At 27.4% G+C, this 23176-nt stretch overlaps 1 protein-coding gene across 3 annotated transcripts in view; it reads right to left on the reverse strand.

Moving 5' to 3' along the window:
* LOC129611260 (gamma-1-syntrophin) overlaps nucleotides 1-23176 on the reverse strand; it is a 108366-nt gene that overhangs the window by 26289 nt on the left and 58901 nt on the right. For all 3 annotated transcript variants that reach the window (XM_055524322.1, XM_055524321.1, XM_055524320.1), the window contains exons 3-4: nucleotides 17375-17456; nucleotides 97-161 (exon numbers count right to left, since the gene is read on the reverse strand). In XM_055524322.1, the coding sequence (XP_055380297.1) occupies nucleotides 97-156 (60 nt within the window). In that variant the 5' untranslated portion in view covers nucleotides 157-161; nucleotides 17375-17456. The remainder of the gene's footprint in view (nucleotides 1-96; nucleotides 162-17374; nucleotides 17457-23176) is intronic.

The raw sequence follows: 23176 nt of genomic DNA on the forward strand, positions 1-23176 counted from the left end.
TCAGCAATACATAAAAAAATAAGTTTGAATTTAACACAGCACCAATATGTTAGTTTGTGTACAAAACAAAATACCATTTAATTATTTTTAATTTACCTTCAAATTTTGGTCCACTTTTTCCTCAATCGGAGTAGCCATTTTTGCATTGATCTTCATATTTTCTGTAACAAAAGCAAAAAATATATTTTTAGTATTATTTTAGCTAAAATTTTTACAAATGTTAATGCACAGGAAACACCTTTAATTCATAACAAAATTATAAAAGGTTTCAAAAAAATAGTTACCTACATATTAAGAGCCAAATAACTTATGCGGTTAGCCCAAAATGGTACAAGAAAAGATTTTCGTTATCGTAGAATGCAACGTTAGTTAGAATAAAAGACATTGGATCTATGATGGGGGTCATAAGGGATTGTCTTATTGACGAACACGCCAGAAGACGATGGCCAACCTCCTTTGCTCATGTCCGGCTTTGTCTGGAAGGAGGCGGAGATTCCTTGGGTAATTTTTCTTTTTGCGGACTACGGATCTGACAAATGTAATTTTTCTTTTTGCGGACTACGGATCTGACAAATGTAAATGCTAGGAGCCTTAGCCGGTTTCTGAAAAGCTCGAACTGGTTCTCGTGAGGAAGGGGGATTTTGTGGACCCCGCGGTATCACAACGGGCCTTACTGGCCTATGTGTACCTTGCGGTAGCGGAGTCGACCTAACCTAACTTAACCTAGAATTGATTATCGACTGTCACTAGGTTTTCTATCGAAAAGTATGGATTTTTTTAAAAATTACACTTATGCAAGTAATTTACGTATAATATTTCCAAAAATTATTTAGAGAGCGAGAAGCATATTAAAATATATATCAGATATTAATTTATGTATTTCAAAATTTTATTCCACAATTTTTTCAATATTTAAATGCCTAATCAGAATTTGGTGGAAATAGTAGACTGCCAAATTAAAATTTTACTTTAAAATCAATTGAAAACATTATCAGCGTTGTATATTTCTAGTTTCTTATATACGTTATATGTATGTGAAAAATTATGCCTTTTAATATTCTTTTGACACCAGAACTTGTACATGAAACATATTATTTTCCCTAAAAAATTATCATTTCTACAGATGCACTTGGTAATAAAGAAATATTTCATTTTTTCGACAAATTTCTTATTTTCGTCATTATTCATATTTTATCAAAACAAAAATTTAGAAAAGACAAAACAAAACACTGAGCTAAATATGTATTTGAATGTGGCTCTAAATTAATAATAATGTAAAAATAAGTTCATAAAAGAGACCCCCTTTATGAAATATATTATTTACATGTTAAATAATTGTATATATACAACTGAGGACTGTAAGTATGATAAGTGGCTATAGCGTATGTAGGTCAGTTTTCTTTTATTTTTTCGTATTAACCTAAAATTATTGTACTTATCACTTTATGCAGTGTGTATATAAGTATCAAAAAAGTTTATTAAAAATTTTGTAGAAAAAAAAATGTTTAATTACAGGATGTTTGTGAATATAGATTCTTTGAATTGGTTTTGTAAGTTTTTGTATTAAGTGGAAGTGTTTTCGTTCCTTTTATCTATAGCCCAGACACGTGCTTGTAATTTAAATGGCTAAAATTTTTGTGAAAATTTCAACAGTGTTAAAACACTAAAATATTTTTTTAATAGTTTTTAATTTTGTTTGTAGACTTTTTAGTCTGAATTTGAAGAAGTTTTACTGCATTTGTGTGTATACATTAAAAAAATTTTAAATTAAATATTATTGATGCCAATTTTGCTTATCAAAAGTTTATAAGGTAACAAAGCTGCTTTTGCTTTAATTTCAACTCCGCGAGTACAAGATTTTCGCATGAAGCTGGAAAAAACTCTTGTCCTTTGGACGGGAAATTTCATGATTCGGTTAATTCCATTATTATGCCGAAGAGAATAAAGTTCATGGATAGTTGAACCCATACAATTCTCCCTGGATTCGACACCTATATTAAACCAAACTTTCTCCTAATTAGATATGTCCTACAAAAAGAAAAAGCCACGTGTGAATATAACAAAATATATTTTAACTAACTTTTAAGTATTCTCAAACTGTTTAATCCTTATAACACTGAAATTTATATTGAAAACACCCTGTACAACAGTTGCAGATTCCGAATATATATAAGGGGTATATTATAAGGGTATATAAGAATGTGTATATGTATATGCATAAGTCTAAATAAAAATAAATGCAAAATGGTCTTAATATTATAAAAAGAGATTTTTACATACATACACACATACATATTTAATTTTTATTTATTTAAAATGTACATATATATATATGTATGTACATATATATATTTGTGCATATAGGTGTATATTACAAAATATTTTTATTTCTTGGGTGAAAATTAATATTTTTGTAAACAAAATAAAAAAAAATATTTTAGAATTTAGTCAATGCATTTTTAAAATTTTTTCCTTGTTTTTAATTTTTTCCTATATCTATTTTAAGTACCAGAACGCCTGAATTTTGTACACTTTAGAACTTGATTGTTTTAATTATTCGACGTGTTGTTATAGAAATTGGTAAACCCTTTTTTTATAAACAATGCTTCTATTAAAAAGATCGTGTTGGAATAACGTTTGTTAATCGAACAATAAATAAAGTTTCAAAATTGCCTTGAAAATAATGTTTGTAGCAAATGCTATGAGGGACCTAAAGTTCTCATAAAATAAAACGAAATCTAACTTTTGGAAACCGATAGTTTCGTCTCATTTTTGGAAATAATGCTTAGAGAAGCGGTTCCTGAAATTATTTAGATAAAATTAGATATAAATTTTTTCAAGGACTTTACATTTATTTAATAGTTTTACATTTATGTAATTTGTCATACGTAAATGATTTGACGACTACGTCGTTTCATTTCATATTGTCATATACGTCAAGTTCTTTTCTAAGGCAATGTCCACAAATCGTGCAAAACACGTTGGATTGCATATTGTGTTAAAAGTTATTCGGATTTTAGTCTGGTCAAGTTCAAGTTGAAGTTGCAAACTAAAATAAATCGATTTGACAAAACCCAAACTCCAAGTTGCCATCTACAAAACTAGTTAAAAACTAAAATAGAGTTAAAATTTGGTAATTAGAAAGAACCTTTTTAATGTACGTATTAAATATAAATGTACCGGTTTACTATTTATTTACCTACCATTTTAAGAAACCCATTCAAAAAAAAATTCAAGAAAGAAAGCATAAAAAAGGAACCAAACAATAATGATAAACTTCAATATTCTGTCTCTTTCTATTTTTATTAAAATTCTTGTAGCGGAAACAAGAAAATTATAAGTATTTCATTATATAAATGCATACTTGTTCCTTTTAGGGTCAAGAAATTATGAGTTTTAGTTTTCATTACGAAATGAATACAAAATTTCACTAAAGGATTCTAAAGAGATTAAGTATTAAATTTCTATAAATAGTTCAAATGAAGTTTTTTTAATTCTAGAAAGAGGACAGGACTATATTGTTTTTATTAATATCATTTTTTTTATAATCTTTATCAAAATTTTTTATATAAATATATGTGCGTGTGTATGTATATACTTTAAAAGAAAAAATTTTAGGTCATTCCAAAAGTTTTTTTATTTATAGAGAAAATTACCAAATTTTGTTAAATTAGGATTAATATTTTACAAATTTTTTATATACTATTGAAGGAAATTTTACAGCTACCATGGGTACAATATGGGAACATAAGGTCTACGAAAAACATTATTTATGTGACAAAATAAATAGAAAAGAAAAATAGTCATCATACCCTTCTTTATACAAAATTGCATAGCTAAACATTGTTAAGTAAACAAATAATATAATATGGAAATAATTAATTCTGTGGTCACAAAACAAAACATTTTAAACTGAAATGTTGCAATTTTATAAAAATATTTTGTGTCAAGTTAATATGCTTAATATTAATACGGAAGAAATTAAAGTTGGGGCGAACCAATGATTTGTAAAGCTATTCTTCCCCATAAAAAAATGAAAATACTACTTTTAAAAACAATCTAGTTATGTACTACATTATTGAAATTACTTTAATTTATATACAAAATTTTTTAAATGATTGCATACATTAAGGATGATACAAAAAGATTGAAAAAGACGTTAACATAATGGTAAAATTCAAGGGTTAGTGGCGAGAACTAAGATAAAAAACTATATTTTTTTATGTCATGGCATTTACTGTTAGTTTTTTGAATTTTTAGTAAATTGGAAAAGCTTGAACTTTCGCAAATATGTATAAGGTGCCACAAATTTAACTTTACAAAGAGTTAATAAGTTGAGAGTTGATGGATGTGGCAAAATATTTTTTTCTAACAAAATAAACTATTAATTTTTTAGTATCTAAATGACGGTTTATTACCTAATGTTAGGTGATGGTTAAGTTTAAGAGGCATTTTGGCATGGCTCAATTTGCACGGCAGAGTGAAGCAAATAATAACTCTCTAGATAATTTTTTTAGAGAAAATTAAAGTACGTATGATATTGAAGTACGTACGAAATATATTGTGTAAAAATACAAAGAAGCGGAAAAAGCGTAAATCTATTAAATTGAGATATGATTATTTATTTTGCGATCATAATATTTGAATTACTGTGATTAAACATAAGAATGGACTTTCATTCATTTTGCTTATTCTATATAGATTCTAGGTTTAGATTTTAGGTTCTGTTTGGATTCATTTTAGGTACCAATTCAATTAAATGTTTACCATGCACCGAATTTAGTAAAAATTGGAAGCTTAATGATTTAGTTAACAAAAATTACAGATACAGTCGAAAAATAGCAGTTTGTCTCTAATCAAAAACAAAAAGTTCTTGTTTTTCATCTGCAAAATTTCTTCTAAAGTAGGGGTGGAGAATAACGTTTTGATTTTGTTAATTTTATGTTCAGGATCATATTGAACAGATAGGATTTGAAAGAAAACGAAGCTCTAAAGTTGTTTTCGAACACAGATGAGAATATTGAAAAGCAAAAATGAAAAAGTGCGTACAATAAAAAATTTTGTGTTTTCTTAGCAGTTTCGTGCAAGTACGATGAGATCTAAGTATGTATGAAAAAGCCAAAATGTTTTGAATGAAAAATTAGTCGGCAATTATTAGAAAAACTAGTTTCTTTTTCAATTCGTGGTATGAAAAGCTTATGTGTATACTTAATTTCTTTAAATTTTTGATTAAAATCTTTTGAAAAAATAAAAATGAATGTACCTACTACTTGATTTCATCAAATTATACATCAATTGTCTTTTCTTTCTTTTCATTGACATGCTTTGCTTTTCGTCAATTGGTTTTGTATTTTCTATATTATAACAGCATCAACAAGTCATTATAATGACTCTTGACGTAACAATAAATCTAGTAAACTGACAGTATACTTAGGGATAACAGTTAAGTAAAAACATGAATGATATTGTACAATTTACATAATGGAACTATAACACAGTTTTGTTTAAAATTTTAAAGGATTTATTGTTAAATAAACAAAGGCGAAAATTTATAACTTGTTGATTTAAAATGATTTGTTGCTCCTAAATTGAAAACATATAACAAAGGAATTTTAAGAACCCTAATTGATATCCATTTCAACTAACTGAAGTTTTCAGTGAGTTGAAATGGATATTCATGAAGAATTCATGAACCAGTTTTATGAATTCATATATCTTGGTTAAATTAGAATTTTTGAGCAAAATTACTTCCCAAGTTAAATGTCAATTTATTTTATTTATCAATTTCTTACTTTCAATTCATTACCATGACATTACATAGTTATGAAGAGAGAAATTACATGTAAATAAAGGACATAAAATTTTTTTTCCAAAAAATTCAGATTTTTAAAATTTCTAACCTAAATTTGAGACCAATTTTTCCCTAAAATTTCCCTAAATATTAATTGAAAATCTAAATTTCAATTTGTAAAAATTTTGGAAACGCTTTCATATAATAAACGGTTACCCCTCAAATACAAGTAGTTCGGGGTCTAAATATTAAATTTGAAAGAAAGTGCTTCGCTTTTATTATTTTTTATACTAACTTTGGTCCGGAGTTTGTAACCACTTGCAGGAGTTGTCTGCTGTTTGGGCATGCATATATACTTTTGGTCAGCGTAAAACTCTGCGCTGATTTAGAGATATTCGCCTAATGTAATTGGACTAATTCTATCAACGGGTTCGGACAGCTGCCATACAACTCAAAGAGATTTTTTTAAATATTGCAAAAGCTAATAAAACTAGCTGCATAAATTTTTGCAATACATGCCCAATTACATTTTATATATATTCTAAAAATTTAATGGAATTAGGTTAGATTGTTAAGGTTCAGGGTATAATTTAGTCGGTTCAGATCAACTAAAACGTTTAGACTTATTTAGTAATACACTAGTTCTTTTATGAGAATTGATTCTGTATCAAGAAGTCCAGGATCTTTTATAATTTGAAGGTATGTATATTTCAGCCCTGTTTGGGAGTTTTCACATAAAACAGTGTACTTTTATTTATTACATAATATTTTATTCTGAACAATTGGTTGAATTAACCTTTGAATTGATTTGATTTCTTAATAAGCATAAACAAAAATAAATTTGATCAATTTCAAGCAAAATTACATCTTCGTGCAATCTGTAAAGAAGAGAAATTATTCAATTTATATTCGTGTTTTGGATTCTGTTCTTAAATAAGGCAATTGATCATACATTTCAAATTAGCAATTAAAATAATACTTATTATGTAATAAAAAAAACTTCGTCATAATGATAAATTTATAAAGAAACACAATTAAATGAGCCTATTCTTAGCTTTGGGCCTTTTGAGATTTTTCGTCGATTTGTCTGCCTGTTATTGTGTATTTCTCAGTTTTGGCGGAGCCGATTTCCATGAAATTTTTTATTACGATTATTCTAAACAACAAATTTTTTGTGGATCCAGATATTTGGCTATATGTAACGTAATGCCATTAGTAACATATTGTGATGTAATAAACATTTTAGGCAAAAATGGTTACAAAGAGAAGAAGAACACTTTAAAGGTGCTGCTTGCTTTAGTTGCAAATATTTACTGCTATCTCCAATTATTTCGCAACACTTATACAAATAAATCTATTAGAATGTTATACAAGTATGTTAATAATGTACTTACGACTTCCAATTTTTTGAATACGTATCTGGATGTCTTATAGTTTCTTTCTGTAGTTTAAAACAGAATCTTAATCCTTCCTTTTGAGGAGGATTATTGCAGCTTATATTTCAGTAGTCACAAATAACTAATACGAATATCTTGTCGTTTTTCAGTTCTTCTTTTGACCTTCAATCGACTTTATTAGTACAAAAAACATATACATACATATAATATATACTTGTCTGAAAGACAACTAATGATATACATTATACTCAAACGGCAGAGGGCTTCCTTCAAATAAATTACATTTGCCTTATTGATTTTAAAATGGGTAATTAAATTTCAACTTTCGAACAAATATTAACGGATTAAAATTCAATGTTAGTCCATTACATGAGGTGAAAAAACCTCGTTTTATATATTACCTGCGTTACGCATTGGCAAGAAAACTTTGTTAATCTTCATTCTAAAATCACCCCTTTAGTTGGTAAGTATTAAGTTTTTTTCCATACTATTATTTTTGTTTTACTTTTTATTGTTTTTAGGATTCAATTAGGATAATGTGCTCTCTCATGAGATTATCATTTTCTTTTATTTTTATGGGGATGACTTTACTCTTGTGATAGATACATTTTCAGTAAGTAAAGTATGCAACGTCAACTTATAAACAATAAAATAAGAGACGAGAAGAGAGAAAAGTTACTTCTACACATCTGTTCTCTTTCCATATTTGCAGGAGCACTCGTACTCTGCAAAATTAACGCAAATATATATTTTTTTTTATTTATTTTTAAGATATGCTTTTTTTGTGCACAGTAAGGGGATTAACCCAATTTTGTTAAGTTGAAGATGATAATAAAGATGATGACGAAAAATTATAAAATAACAACAAAAATATTCGAACAAGAAAGGAAACATCTTATAAATAATGAAAATATACCCAGATAAAATTGAAAAGGAGTGAAGTGAAACAAAATTCGATGTTTAATGTGTTGTACAAGTGAGTGAAAAAGGATATAAAATAGTATATGCAAACAGGATTTTTAACTTGAAAGTAATTTTTTTGTTATGTCTTTGGCGAAGAAAAAATACGTTTCATATATTTTAAGAACTTAGAAGTTCTTGCTCTTATAATTCTACATATGATACATACATTGTGAATATGTAGTTTACATATGCATAATAATACATTTTATCATGTATAAATATAAATTCATAGAATATGCGTGTATATGCACACCCCTTATATATATATGTATATGTTACAACAGAGGGTACATTCAACTCTTAAGTACAAAATTTACTTATCCAAAATGGAAATTATATAATAAAAGAGGCTTTATAAAATCCTTAAGTATTATGCTGTAATTGAATATATACATTTACATATGTATATACATGAATACATAAGATAAAAATCTCTGAAATGGTTACTTAATAGAAATTTGGAATAAATTGTGATGTCTTAAAGATAAAAATTAACAATATTTGCATATTTAGGTGATAATTGAAAAATTTGATAAAATTAAAATTTCAAGTGTTATGAATAATTCTAACGATGACTGCATATTTTTAAGTGCCTAAATGAGTTATGCATAAGTACTCTTTAATAACATCTTCATGTTCCTACTTTTAAGAGTAATTTATGTATACGTAAGTACTTTAAGACTTTTGATAAGAAAAAACGCATAATTGTATTTTATAGGGACAATCAGATGTAAGTATGAACATTCGGTTATAATTTCAGAAATTAGTTGGAATTTTCACAATGACAAAAATGTTTTAAATATTTTATGTGTTCAAATATAGTTTAAGATTTTATATTAACAAAAAAAACCTGGGAACATTACAAAATTATAAACTAATAATACAGACGTGAAGTACAAGCATAAAACATCCAAAAGTACTGTCTAAACACTGCCCTAGTTATACTAACCTAGTTATGTAATAACCAGGAATGTTGCCTAAATATCTTATTATAGCAACTTTGTAAGGTGTTAATATGGAATGAGCAAAAGCTTATCAAATCAAACTAATCAAGTTGGATTCAAATTAAACTACATTGCAATTTATATGAGTCAAATAAAACGATGACCTGATCTAAAAAAACTAATTTAATTTTTAAGACAATAATGTAACATATATACTTAATATGTATGTACACAAATAACGGGGTTCATTTCTTGTTCAAGGGAAATGTACTCCTTTAAAAATTATTATCCAAATTTGACAACCATATAACGTTAGATCCAAATTTAGGTTTGCACAACTAATTTCCAAAAATTTTGCCGAACAAAAGTTGTAGAAATTTTCAAAACAGCGTGATTCGATGGTATGCCGCATGACTATGTTTTAATTAAGTTTTGCAGGCCCTCCTTCAAATTTTTTTGGGATTTGGAGCCTTGCAGGGTCTATTATGGAAAAAAGCAAAACTTGGAGAGCGTTTCATGATCTCTTCCACGGTTCTCCATTTGAAGAAATTCGACTGTGGTTAAATTCGACTGTGACTATAATAAAATTACAAGGCTGAACGAATATCATGGAGCCGAAAACGAGTTAACAGGCGCATACTCTGCCAATAGATTTTGGGAACTGTGTATAAGTGTATCTATATTTCCAATAAAAAAAATTTGTTGGTTTCTAATTTTATTTTTTGCAGTCGTAACAATTTTGTTAAAATTCACTCAGAAAATATAACAAATAATTTCAATATCGTGCCATTTTAGTGTTGCTTTACTGAAACTTTTAACATTATGTGGTTTTAGAGTTTCGATTATACCTTCAAAAATTTGTACAATATACATAAAATCTCCACAGTACAAACTTCCACACAGTCAAACTTTTAATTAGACAAAATTATGAGGTTATATTTATATACGTCACAACAACAACAAAAAAAAAACGAAGTTTTTCATATTAACGACCAAGCAATTCTAAATTCTTAATTAAATTTTCAAATTTTGGTCTGTTTTGTTTTTTGAAGTAATAATAGCACTTTCAAATATAATCACTTTTCCACCATTTAATTAAACTTTAATCATTTGGGAGAGTTTTGCATTACAATGAATTTAAACTTATATATACTAAACATACATATTAAATTAATTCACAATGTTAATTAAATATATTTAATATGTGTATAAAATTTCTTAAAATAGAAATTATTTTGTTAAGATTAAGTAAAACTCAAATATAGAACGAGTGTACAACACTGAAATTCAGTGTAATTAGATTGGAAATGAAGTAGGTTCATATGTTAGTAATGTGGATTTTCTTATAAGAAAATTTCTTCAAATATGTAAATACGACTTACGTTAAGTTACGCTCATGTCAGACATGTGTGATTTTTAATGTTTAATTGTACTCCATGCAAAATTACGTTGATAGACGCACATTATCCAGTAAATAATGGTTGATGTGGAAATGTGAAAAAAAGTAAGTTTGAAGTGTAAATATTTGGGGCAGATATTCATTTTTAGTCACCTTTCTTAGTCACTATCAAACCAGAGTCCTTATTTTGAATCGGGTTTTCTCACAATAAAGATAAATTCTTCCGAATTTTCTCAATTTTCTCGGTTCAATGTTTCATTCTTCTTTATTGAGAAAATTTTCTAATTTGTGAAATAACGAAATTTTGAATTCCTTGTAAATAAAAATAATTTATTTCGATTTCTTTTGCATAATGAGGCGTATGACTCGAAATTGTATATATTCATATATCTATCCACAGTTCTGAATTTTTTCTTCATAAAATTGTAGAAAATTGGAAAAATTGGCGAATTGGCATCAAAATACAAAATCAAATTTACAAAATGCCATAAAAGAAACAAATAAAGTTTAGTGAAAATAAGATCTACTGCAAGATTTTAAAATGAAATGAGCGGCCTCAAAGTATTGAACTGATGAAGTGAAGCATTAATTCTTTACCTTAGTTTTTTTATATGACAAAATATAGGTCTCCCTTAGTTTCTTTGATTGCTTCAATCAAATCTCTATTTATTCAACAAAAACTACTGCCAAATTTAGTAAAAAAAAAACTTAAATAAAAAAAAGCCAATAAAGCTGGTTAAGAATAGTTAACTAGTCAGTTAGAAAGAGTTGGCGGCACCCTAAGCACTTCCACCCAGCAGTAGGCCAGTTTTTGAAGAGTAAATGAATACGTTTTTATTCACTTCAAGTGTGTCAGATTATTAAATGAAAATTTAAATTAAATTTAAATGAAAAAATGTTAAAAGTTCTGTCATAGTGTGTTGATTTCAAATATTTTGTGACCATCACACTGAAACCTCTTATTTCTCAAATTTGTAATTTAACCAGTTATTTTATTTTTGCATTCACTGAAATTCATTAAAAATTAAAATGGTTTAAAATAATGCTGTTGTATTATAGTTTGTGTACATAAAACTTAATCTCTATATAGATATACATACATAGAAAGATGTAGGTACTCCAAAAACAGTTTCTGTTAGATTATTTTTATATTTCCTTCCTTATTCTCATATCAAATATTCAATTATTTTTATTTAAAAAAAACATGTGTGTATTGCTCGTATAAAAATATTTTTTTTTAATTAAAATTGAATACTCAAACAATAGAATAAAGTTATTCACATATTCCATACACATTTAATGTGCTCCCATTAATATTTTACGAAGTTCTAAAAAGAAATGTAGTGTGTTATCCTACTCATAGATATAATTTTGTTATTTTAAAAATATTTTTTAATAATATTAATTGTTAATGCAATGTTTGGCCCTATTGAATTTTTATTATCACAATTTTAATTGAAATTTTTTAAATATTTGTAATATTCGAACTCATTTATGTCCTTCGAAAGCTAAAAGCTTCCTTACGATTTGATTGTATTTTACCAGAAGCACTGATCGGATTTTTTGAAAAGTATTGTAAATAGCTCTATTTGTCAATTAATTGTCATTTTCAGATGCTTCGTGACATATTAAAAAAGCTTCCGTTTAAAAAACTTTTGAAAAACATAAAAAAAATTTTAAGCCCAGTATCACGCATAACTTTTTTTAAATTTTATTCAATATCTAAAAATCTGCAAGTTTTTTGATAGGATGTTGTTGCATCTTTAAAAATCACAAAGATAAAATTAGTCCGATATTGAAATTTCATATTGGCAGTAACATCAAACGTTGACGATTCGACAAAAAATACAGGAGGCAAGTAACAAAATAAGCCAGTGGAATAGGGATTGGAAAACAAGGTTGAATGAAGCAAAATCGGTTCACAAAAACTTCACGAATCGGAAAATAGTGAATCCACCATAAATTAACTTAAATCGAACGAACGTAGCAATCCATAACTCAGCAAAATACCTAGGAATGACTTTAGATATTAAGCTAAGGTTGAAAGAGCATATAAAGAAGAAACACATAGAATTGGAAAATAAATATAAAGAAAATTATTGGTCCCTAGGTCGCAAGTCCAATTTGGCAATTGATAATAAAATATTGATTTATAGCCAAATCATTAAACCAATGTCAAGAAGACTCACATTAAAAAAATTCAAACCTTCCAGAATAAAGTTCTACGGGGCATCGTAAATGTGACATGGTGTGTACGTAACGGTGACATCCACAGGGAGTTAGGGGTTTCTTTGGATGTAGATGAAATTAGGAGTTGTGCTATAAAGCATAGGGCTCGACTAGAACAACATGTAAATGTGGAAGCAGTTCAACTGCTAGACAATGGCGTTATTACAGAAAGACCTTAACGAACAAGACCTTTCGATTTAACACAAAATACCAATTTCCTTATTTAAGGTATTTAATTCCTGTAGGGTTCCGTTTAGAGTTTAGGTGATTTTTTGGGGTAGTAGTCACAGTCCCCCACCGTCGGAGGAAAAAGGCAGGTAGCCCCTCCCTTCTTCGTCTTTCGAGATTTTTTCATCTAGTAGAAAAAAAAAATTGTTTTCAGAGGTCTTGTTGTCCAAGAAGTCACCTTTCAAGTACGAAAGTTTTAGTATAAAAGCTTGCCAAACTCTCTTTTCGTATACTATATGATCAGTCTTTCAATTTTTAGTTTCGTGAATTGCGACATTTGCATTTTACATTATTTAAGTAGCTTTCCAAAAAATTTGTTTTCCATACTTCACAAAACCATTATCACATGTTCACACTTAATCCGGATAGTTTTTCTAATTGAAAAAATTTTAGTTTTTCTGAAAGTTTCATTTTGTATCTTTCGGCTCGAACGTTTTAATTCAAAACTGTTTTCAAAAATGATTTTTGAGCCCGAATTTGTTATTGCGTTTATCTTAATTACGTTTGAATATCTAAAAAATGTATCAATGTTGCAAAATAAAATAAAATTTTGAAATGGATTTCTTTCTTTTTTTGCGAGAATAAGGAGTAAAGCAGAATATTAACTTACAAAATAAAGAAACCCTAAAAGGGTTAAAATTACAATCGTAAGTGTATACTCAAATAGAAAAATGTATGTTTGGTGTATTTTCAAATATCCTGTGTTTTTTTTTCTTATTTTTTTTCTGATGCTTAAAATTTTTGTTTTGACTCTTATTGGTGCAACAAACTTCCTCACTTTGTGCACTTTGTTTATTGAAATAAAACAGTTTTGAAGAACACGATAAGATGTTCTCAAGTTATACTTTTACATAAAACTTAATGCTTACACTCTTACTGTAAAAGCATTTAAAGTGCAACGAATTTCTGCCTTAAAAAATATTTTTTTCTATTACTTTGCTAAAAGCATTAAATTATATCAGCAACAATGTATAAGTTAATTCCCGTGTTTTCTTGTTATTTTAAAAGAAGACGTAATGTAGCCGTAGGACCATATCATTTAATATTAAATTCTTGTTCTAAACTCTTTTCTATTCTTATAAGGTATTGTATAAAACTCTAAAATAAAGTCCTTTTGAGTTCGCAAATGTGCCATTACAATTAGCGTTATGAAAACCTAATTTTGAGGAAAACCTATAGTTTAGAAACAAGCCTAATGTTTAATTGTATACCTAATTTCTAAAAGAAAATCGAAGAAACCTGTTGAGCTGTAATGAGGCCGAAGACTGCACAAATTTCAAATGCAAAATTCTCTATGAAATTTTTTATATTAAAAGTGGTTTATTCTGTATAATAAAACTGTTGCAAACGTATATAGAGGAAGATCCAATTAAACTTAATTATAAATCTTTGAATAATTTTGCTAAATAATGTACTTTCCTAAATTTTTGTATTAGGTTAGTAGAGTTCTTATTGTTGTGAGTAAGTGATTGCATGGAAAAACCAATATTGAAAAACAAAGCAGCATTAAAAAATATGAGAATTGCGTATTCGACTAAAAGTTGTTGTCGTTGGAAAATCTAAATTTAAAATCAAAAAAGAATATCAAGTAAAAATTTCTTTGAATTTGAAATTTACTTAATACTCAACCAGAGTCAAATTATTTCAAAAAACAATTGTACAAAATTTAGTAAAGAAAAATAATTAAATAAAGACTTCATATTTATTTTCACCAACGTGCCTTTGAATACACTCTGGAAAAAAATTATTATCAGTATATTTACATTGAGAATAACGGATGCCCGGGATTAAAGTCAGGAATTAAAGTCATTATGAAACAAGAATAAGGGCTTTTGTTAATACTTGAAATAACATTAATTTTTGATTAATGTTTCGATAAATAATATTGATTTTCGTAAAACAGCTTTTAGGAAAAAAAAGATAAATCAAACTAAGTCAAAAAAGTACCTCACCCTCTCCCCCAATCACCTCTATATGGAGTTGGAATATAGAAGGAGTCGCCAGTAATACATTACTCAAACTTCAACAGCTTCAAAGCTGTTGTATATTTGTCAGACAGAGTTTCTTCAATCAGATTTGCTAAAAAGAAAATTTCAGTTTCCTCTCTCCTCCCCGCCACATGAACAATTTTTTTCCTAACACCAGTTCTAGACCATCCTGTATATAGACCATCCTGTTTTTTTGCTCAAAAAACGCATTTCAGTTAAGATTTAAAATTTCAGAAATGCTATTCCCTTTATTGATCCTTTTTCTTTTACTTACTTTTATGAAACAAGAGCATATGCACATTTTTTATAATTTTCCTTTTATTTTCCAAAATTTAATTAAAAGAAAATAAAACTAGCATATACTCGTATGTATGTTAGTTGTATTCCTTTTAAACATTGAACTTCGTTTAAACAATGAAGAGGATTTTTTTTAAGTAAAAGCAAAAATATCATTTGAAGAAGGATGTTTATGCCTTGTTTTGTCAACCTTGGTCGAAGGCGTATTTAAATAACATACTCGTATAATTCATCCTCTTTACAATATTAGAGAAAACTTAAAATGTTTTTAGTCAAAAAAGTAAAAATAACAAGAATTTTCAAAAGTCATATTGTCTGCTGAATAAAAGTAAAAACTGAACAATTTGAGTCAAAACTGACGAATTTTCACTTGTGGAAATGTCGCAGTATATTTCTCACACCGAACACACACACAAAATGCAAAAAATTGTATTGAAATTAAAAAATGAATTATGAAGATGGTTCGTATCCCGCACTACATCCAACTATATAAATCATTTCGTAAGGCAGTAATTTGGACCCTCTGTTATTTGTTATTGGAGTAGGCGATCTCATATTTTTAATCAATTTTGTGAGATTATAATTTACAGGTGATATGAAATTTTTCAAGTTATTCGTTTATCTAGACTTCTAGAGAATATCTTTCAATTTTAAGAGGAGGTTTCTTCTTCTCCAAACTTATGTAACAAAAATAACCTAAGTGAAACTTGTTAGAAACACATGGAAATCTGTTCCACCTCTTATTGATGATTGTGACAATGATGAACTCATTAATGCAGTTAATTCCTTCGCCATTTTGTGCTGATAAATTGACTTTCAAATGTCATATGAATATAATCAGTAAAAGATTTTGCTTAAAAGAGAATGAGATTAATAATAAATGACATAATGCAGAATTGAAATTTTTACAACAAGATTAGTAAGCTTAATTTTGCATTCGACTCTTCAGAAGAGAAAGAATGATCAGTCGAAAAAAATATTTCATTAGAAACGTGATGAGTTAAAATTATAACACACTTTGTTTTTTAATTATGTAGCTTAGAATGTTACGTTATTCACTATTTACTTTGTGAGAACGATAAACAAAAGGAAACGGAATGAAATGAAAATTTGTATTCCTAGTTATTTTTCATTCTCATTTTAATTCATAAAGAGAATACAACAATTTTAATGAGACAAAATATAAGGTAGCAATTAAAGCAAAATGCTTGAAAAATATCATAATGACGAATATAAAACCGTAAATTCATTTACAGCTTTCAGGAAATAACAACGACTTCTGCATTCAATTTTTCTTTAGAAAAAGCAAAACGACAAAAGCAAAAATAAAACAAAAATTCAACAGAACTCTGACAGTTGCAAATGATTATGAAAAGGTATTCATTCACAGTTATAAAACGCGAATCTATTGAAATGATGAAAGGACCAAAAAAAATTATGTTTGTTTAGTTTTTTCTTTAAGCTTTTCGTAATAAGTGCAAAAGAATAAAATAGCGAAATAAACAATGTAATTCAATATTGATTCAAAAGTAGACCACATGTAATGTACAACACATATGCACCAGAATATTCAATACATTTCATGCATAATGCAACTTGGATAGAATTTTGTGTACGATAAGCATGTAGGCAAATCCATTTAACCATTTAAACGAACAATTCTATACAGAATAAAGGAGGAATGAGAAAAAATAAATATGGAAAAAGAGTAATGCAATGCATACGGATTGAGAATTTTAATTTAGCCAGAATAGCTTTGTGTCCTAGAAATCCGAGGATGCATAGAATTAAGTTTGGTTTTACTAAGTTAGAGTAGGCACTTTTGAAGTCTTCTTAGCCTACAGAAAATCGAGAAATTGTTTTTTATTCATTTTTATTTGAATTTTTTTATTGGTTCTGGAATTTTAGGAGACTTTGAAATCGATTCAAACGCAAAACTAATGTTTTTAGAAGGAAGCTATTCTTTAGAGCAGGCGTTTATTTTAGCTGTGAGCCCAAGACAAGGTAAATTTGTTGCAATTTTTACTTAATTGAAAAATTTCTTCAAATTCTTGGCTCACATGTAGTTTCTATTTTTTTTATTTATTAATGAAACATGTATTTTTAAAGTTATTTATTCATCTTAATAGAATACTTACGTTCCGAATATAATTCTGTACTAAAAGAAATGTTCTAATCGTCCCAAAATGCATGTACACAAAAGATCAAGCAACGCACCATCTGAAATTAAAAAAAAGTTGAAATGAATTTTCTTGTTTTGATAGTAAAGTGAGTGTGAAAGAATTTAATAATTTACTTTATTGCTCGTTGGGATAAGAGCCTTTCTAAAGTATTTTACGAAACTCCTGTCTTGTCGTTATTAAATATAAAAGGTGTTTTATTAATGGTTTGATTTTCTTTTAGAGATAAAACTTTTTATTATTCCTGAATTCATTTTTTTATGTGCATACGAGTATGATCTGCTGATATGATATCGATCCGGCAATATTTTTTGAAAGATTTCAAATTTCAATTAGAAAGTTGTGTCAAAGGTTTCGAGAAAGGAATAATGCCATTAGGGTGGCATAATATAAAACGAAATCAAAAATTTATCAATTATTGGCCTCCATAAGAAATTTTGATTTAATTAAAAAGTAAATTTTATGCTTGCGAGCAACTATCGAGATAAAGGGTCCAAATAATTGAAAAACTAATGGAAAATTTTGCTGATGGGTAACCTTAAATAAAAAATATTGAAATAATTTCTTGGCAAAAGTTTGCTTTTAGAAAATTCTACTTCTGCTAAAGTAAGCTTACAATAAGTTCTCTCTTTAGAAAACTAAGTGCAACAATTTTCACCAAAAAATTGGAAATATTTGCTAATTTAGACGAAAAATTTTTCGAATACTTATGTTGCGCTTATAAGTTTCAGGACCATTTTGATGCCTGAACGAAGTCAAACTAAAATTTTTAAGAAAAAGCAAAGAAGGTGTGCTAAATAAAATTAAATTTTAATTAAAAAAAGAAATAATTATGCAGGAAAGGAAGGAACTAAAAATAAAGCAAGAAATAAAATATTTTTATTTTGTTTTTTGCATTACACACACTATTTCTATACACAATAACTACGAAGATTATGAAAGAATCATAATGCTTCATTATAAGGAGAAATTCATAATTCATTTAAAAGGTACTACACATACAATGACCAAGAAACTAAAATAAAGATAAGCAAATTCGCACCTAATTAATAGTTTTCAAGAAAGTACATTTTTATTTTTAAAACTGTTGATGTAGAGGTGCTCGAAATTTGCCCTTTAAAAGCTGAAAAATGTAAAACAGAATAAAAAATTTTTAAGATGAAAATATTTTGTGTAAACAAACTTAAAAAAAAAACTTGGCCATTTAAAATTATGAGAGTAAGAATTTCAAAATCGTAAAATGTCAACAGCCAAGGACTTTCGGTCCTTGAAGGTAAAATTCTTTTTATTCTATTTTCTTTTCTCTCTGCATAATTTCGTATTTAGAAGCACATTTTTAAATATAACATTAATAATAAAGGAAAATATTTTCATAAGTCAGCATTGGTTTTATAAAATGTCTAATTGAGTTAATTAAGAGACGCTCTCTACATAAGATAAGAAAAATTGGTCTTAAGTACAATTTACATAGTTTCATATGGTTAGGACATAACATACTTACGTGATGATGGGAACTTAAAATTTCAGTCTTATAAAATGATGTTTTCAAGAACAAAAACTTATTGAAGTTTAAATAAATTGAAAAAGAATATTCAAATTTTTTTTTCGTCCTTCTGTTCCAGGTACAAATTATTTTTTGTATGTAATTGTAGCAACCCGAAATCACTTTAATGAAAATAACGAAATGTTATTTAGTTTCACTATTTTCGTAGATTTGCTAATATTGAATATCACTCTAAATGGAAATATGGATGAATGCTTAAGAATTTAAAGATAACAGAGAAGCCTTTTTGAATGACCTAAAAGCAACTTTCGGATTTAATTTAAAAAAATTGTTGAGATTATTGGGAAAAAGTAATAAATACGAGGCAGAACTTTTTCTTATACCTCTGAAAACTTCTGAAACAGTTGAAGTTATGGCAACAAGTTTGGTAAAATCGAATGACTATTTTGTGTTTTTCAATAAGTATACGTACGAACTTTTATAGCTCTTCAATAATTATTAGCTACCGCGTGAATGTTAAATTGATCTATATTAAAAATTCTAAAAAAAAAAACATCAACACACTAAAACTATACATAAATTAACTCTTAATACAACAAAAAAAAATGCTGGTATTTAAGAGCGTCAGTCGCCAGCGTGCACTTTAGTTCCGTGCATTGTTTACAAGCACATATTCAACTATACCTATAAGTATGTTTGCATTCATTAGATTTAATTTCAAGACATTATTCTTTTCATATTATTGACAATTTTATTTTATTGAAAAATTATGAATTCTGCACAACGTCGAGAATATCTCATATTAATTTATCCGCTTGTATTTCCATCTAAAGTATGTAGTTTTATTTTGTTAAATTTATTTGACCATCATCAATTATATTATTCTTATACGAGTACATATACTAGAATTCAGTATTTTACTTTCCTTGATTTTCTTTTTTGTTTTATTACGATTGATTGTTATTAACTTTGTTATAACAAGAAGCTAAGATTCTAAACAAAAATACTTTAAGTAAGGTCATTCGATTTTTTATTTTAAATTGCTTTATCAGTACCAGTATAATGTATACTATATATATTTATTTTATGTCTTTGTATGCTTGTATATATGTGTACTGTACATGAAATCTTATAATAAGGGTTTTTAGTTGAGGCTCTCTATGAGTATATTGTCTCATCAATTGCATTCAATTAACAATCATTTAGCTTTCTTATCACGCAGTTGTATTTGAAATATTTCCCGACACAAATGAATGTATGTAAGTGTACTTATATGTACTTACACACTATATATACATACATGCATTTAAAATATTTTGTAAAAACACACTTATGTTATAATATAAAGTAGGATAAAAAAAAATATTGTGACAATAGGATGTATAAAACAATAAAGGTGGTAAAGAGTCGCCGCAGCCAATTCATTTTTTCTTTATTCTGTTTATTTTGTTATTAACTCTATGCCTTATAACAACGAAGTGGAATATTATTATTTCGTGTAAATGAGTACAAAATTTGTAACTGCCTTCTTTAAGATACTTTTTATCGCCAATATAAACATTGCTGTGAAAAATTTGAATGTATATCCGTATTCCTTTAGACGTAACATACCGAACGATTGAAGTGACGGATTAAAATTGTTGCAGTTTTCAGTATAAATTCGTATATTTTATAAAAGAGTATATTCGAGTTAATCACTTAATTATTCTCTATGATATCTCAGCAAAGTATACAAATATGCACTTGCACTGAAATTGATTTTAACCGCGAACTCTGTATAAAAGAGAATTTTTCGTTTTCGAATGATCGAATGAATATGGATAAACGGTGCCTTATTAAATTTATCTTCGGCAGTCTCAGTTGGCCATGATCAATTTGTCTGATTTTACTAAATGATCGCCCTTTCTATTTAAATTAAGATTTTTGAAGGTAAACAATCATTTTTGTGTGTTGGTTTTTGTTGGGTCAATTTGTTTTTCGAGCAACAGATAACAGAAATATTATTCTTTTTATTTGTTACCAACGAAACCTTAAACTTGCAACATAGTTTATCAATAAGAATCGTAGTTATATACCAGCTTTCAGACAACAGTGTAAGTTAAGTATTATGGTTTGATTAAATATTGTGCGAAAATTGCAATGGTTACTGAACAAATCTAGAAATTTATCAAGTAAAAAAATGTTTAAATTCAATTAATTTTTTTTTTCCTTTCTCCACTGTTGATATTTTTTAAAGTATAAATGACAATCTTAATGTATTTAAGGTAGATGCGTCAATATTTATAGAACTAATTTAATTTTATTTTTGTGTCTATTGTCTTTTCTCCATAGATTTCCAACTGAACATGTTTTCTTTTTCTTAACTTTAACTATTATATTTTTCAATTTGAATTGGCGGACGGTTATAAGACATTTCCAATTCAAAAAGTGTTAGTTGTCATCGGCCTACGAGTATGTATATAAACGTACGCACATTTTTTTTATCTTTTCTCTTCAGTTGATTTATATATCTTTCTCCCTACACATATGTACATATACCTACATATTTATAAATTTCTTTAATTTCAAAATCAAGTAAGTTAATAAAAAGAAAATGTTGATTCACTTCCTTACCCGCCTAGTTGGAATTTTCAGCAGATTGTGTTGGTTGATACAAAGCAACATATAGTTTTTGATAAAAAGGCAAATAAAAATGAAAAACGTTTCTTTATTTTTAATGATTTACTAAAGAATTGAAAGTATGTAATAGGAAAATTAAAAACAAAAAAGATTTTAATACATTTGCAAAGTTTTTATTGCAATTTAAAGCAACGACCGCATATATGAAATTAATGATTTACTATATAGACTGCATTACTATCTAGTTTGATGAATGTCGCCAAAATAACATTAGATGTACAGAATTTTTCAGTTTTAATGATCTAAAATTTTTGTTAAAAATTATTTTCTCATTTAATGCGAAAAAACATTATACCAGATAAATTTTCCATCGATAATTTAGTTTGAAGTGAGCGCTTTTTTAATTGGATTGCAGTACAAATAAAATGTTTCGTTTTAAATGCAGTCGCAATATAAAATGTCAACGCAATATTACATATATCCGTATGTAGGTAATACATGGAAGACTTAAATTTGCAATTTAAACCTGCTCAAACAATTCTAGTCCCAATAAAATAGTATTAAGACGTTAACAAAGAAGCTTCTGCTGATTTCATTTTAAAAATAATGTCAATTGAATGCTGTCGCATGCATAATATTTTTTAATACGCACAATTAGTCATTGATAGAATAGGTCGAAAATCTTTATATTAAACGTAAACCTTCTGATACTGCATAGCACTGCACAGCACTGGTTACTACAGTAATGCAGTGTTGCAGATCTACTAAAGATACATAACAAAGCGACAAAATTTTTCAAAACATTACATAATAAGTTACTAGACCACACAAAATTAAGAGCCCCAAACTAATTTGGCTCCGACAACCCTTATTTTGTTGAAGCATTTCAAAATGGTGAATGTGATTTTTCAGAAATAAACATAGGTAAGTTGCTTTCGATCAATTTCGAATTTTCTTAAAAAGGAACGGTTGCACTTTAAAGGAAAAGGTGAAATATATTTTCACAAATTTAATAAATTTTATGGGCTGGGCAATTTGAATAGTAAATGTTTTTATAAACTTTGCTTTTAATGTTGTAATTTGAAGGAAAACAAGCAGAGAAAGCTGTAGGTTACTGGTTCGAATCCAATTCGAGGAGATTTTTTTTTTAATTTTTCTGCTTTTAACTCGTTTCTTTGATTACGTTATCCATCTGCCCTGCAGTTGCTTGAAGAAATTTTTATTGAGCTAATATTATTAGAGTAATACTTATTAATTAAACAACTACACGTTATGTTAGTAATTCGGTTTCTGGTCCATATTTTGTTATATTTTAAAACAAAGAATTTTCTTATTATTCATAAATCAAGAATATTCATTAATCATTTATCGGCAATATAATTTTGGGATGTTAATGAAAATAATTTTTTAAAAAAATTTTTCCAATTGTTAGAGGAGAATGCGTTACCTCACAAGCCATTATGGTGTGATTAGAAATTATTATACCTGACTATAATTTCCCAAAAATAATTTTTTTACAGTTTCCCTATAGTGTAATCAATAGAATTCAGGAATTCAGAAAATTATTAAAGTATAAAAAGGAACTAAAACCAATTCTTAATTCCATTTTATAGTACTGAACCCTTATGATATAAATA

The sequence above is a fragment of the Condylostylus longicornis genome, unplaced genomic scaffold, assembly GCF_029603195.1.
Source record: "Condylostylus longicornis isolate FDR11 unplaced genomic scaffold, ASM2960319v2 ptg000048l, whole genome shotgun sequence".
Lineage (NCBI taxonomy): Eukaryota > Metazoa > Arthropoda > Insecta > Diptera > Dolichopodidae > Condylostylus > Condylostylus longicornis.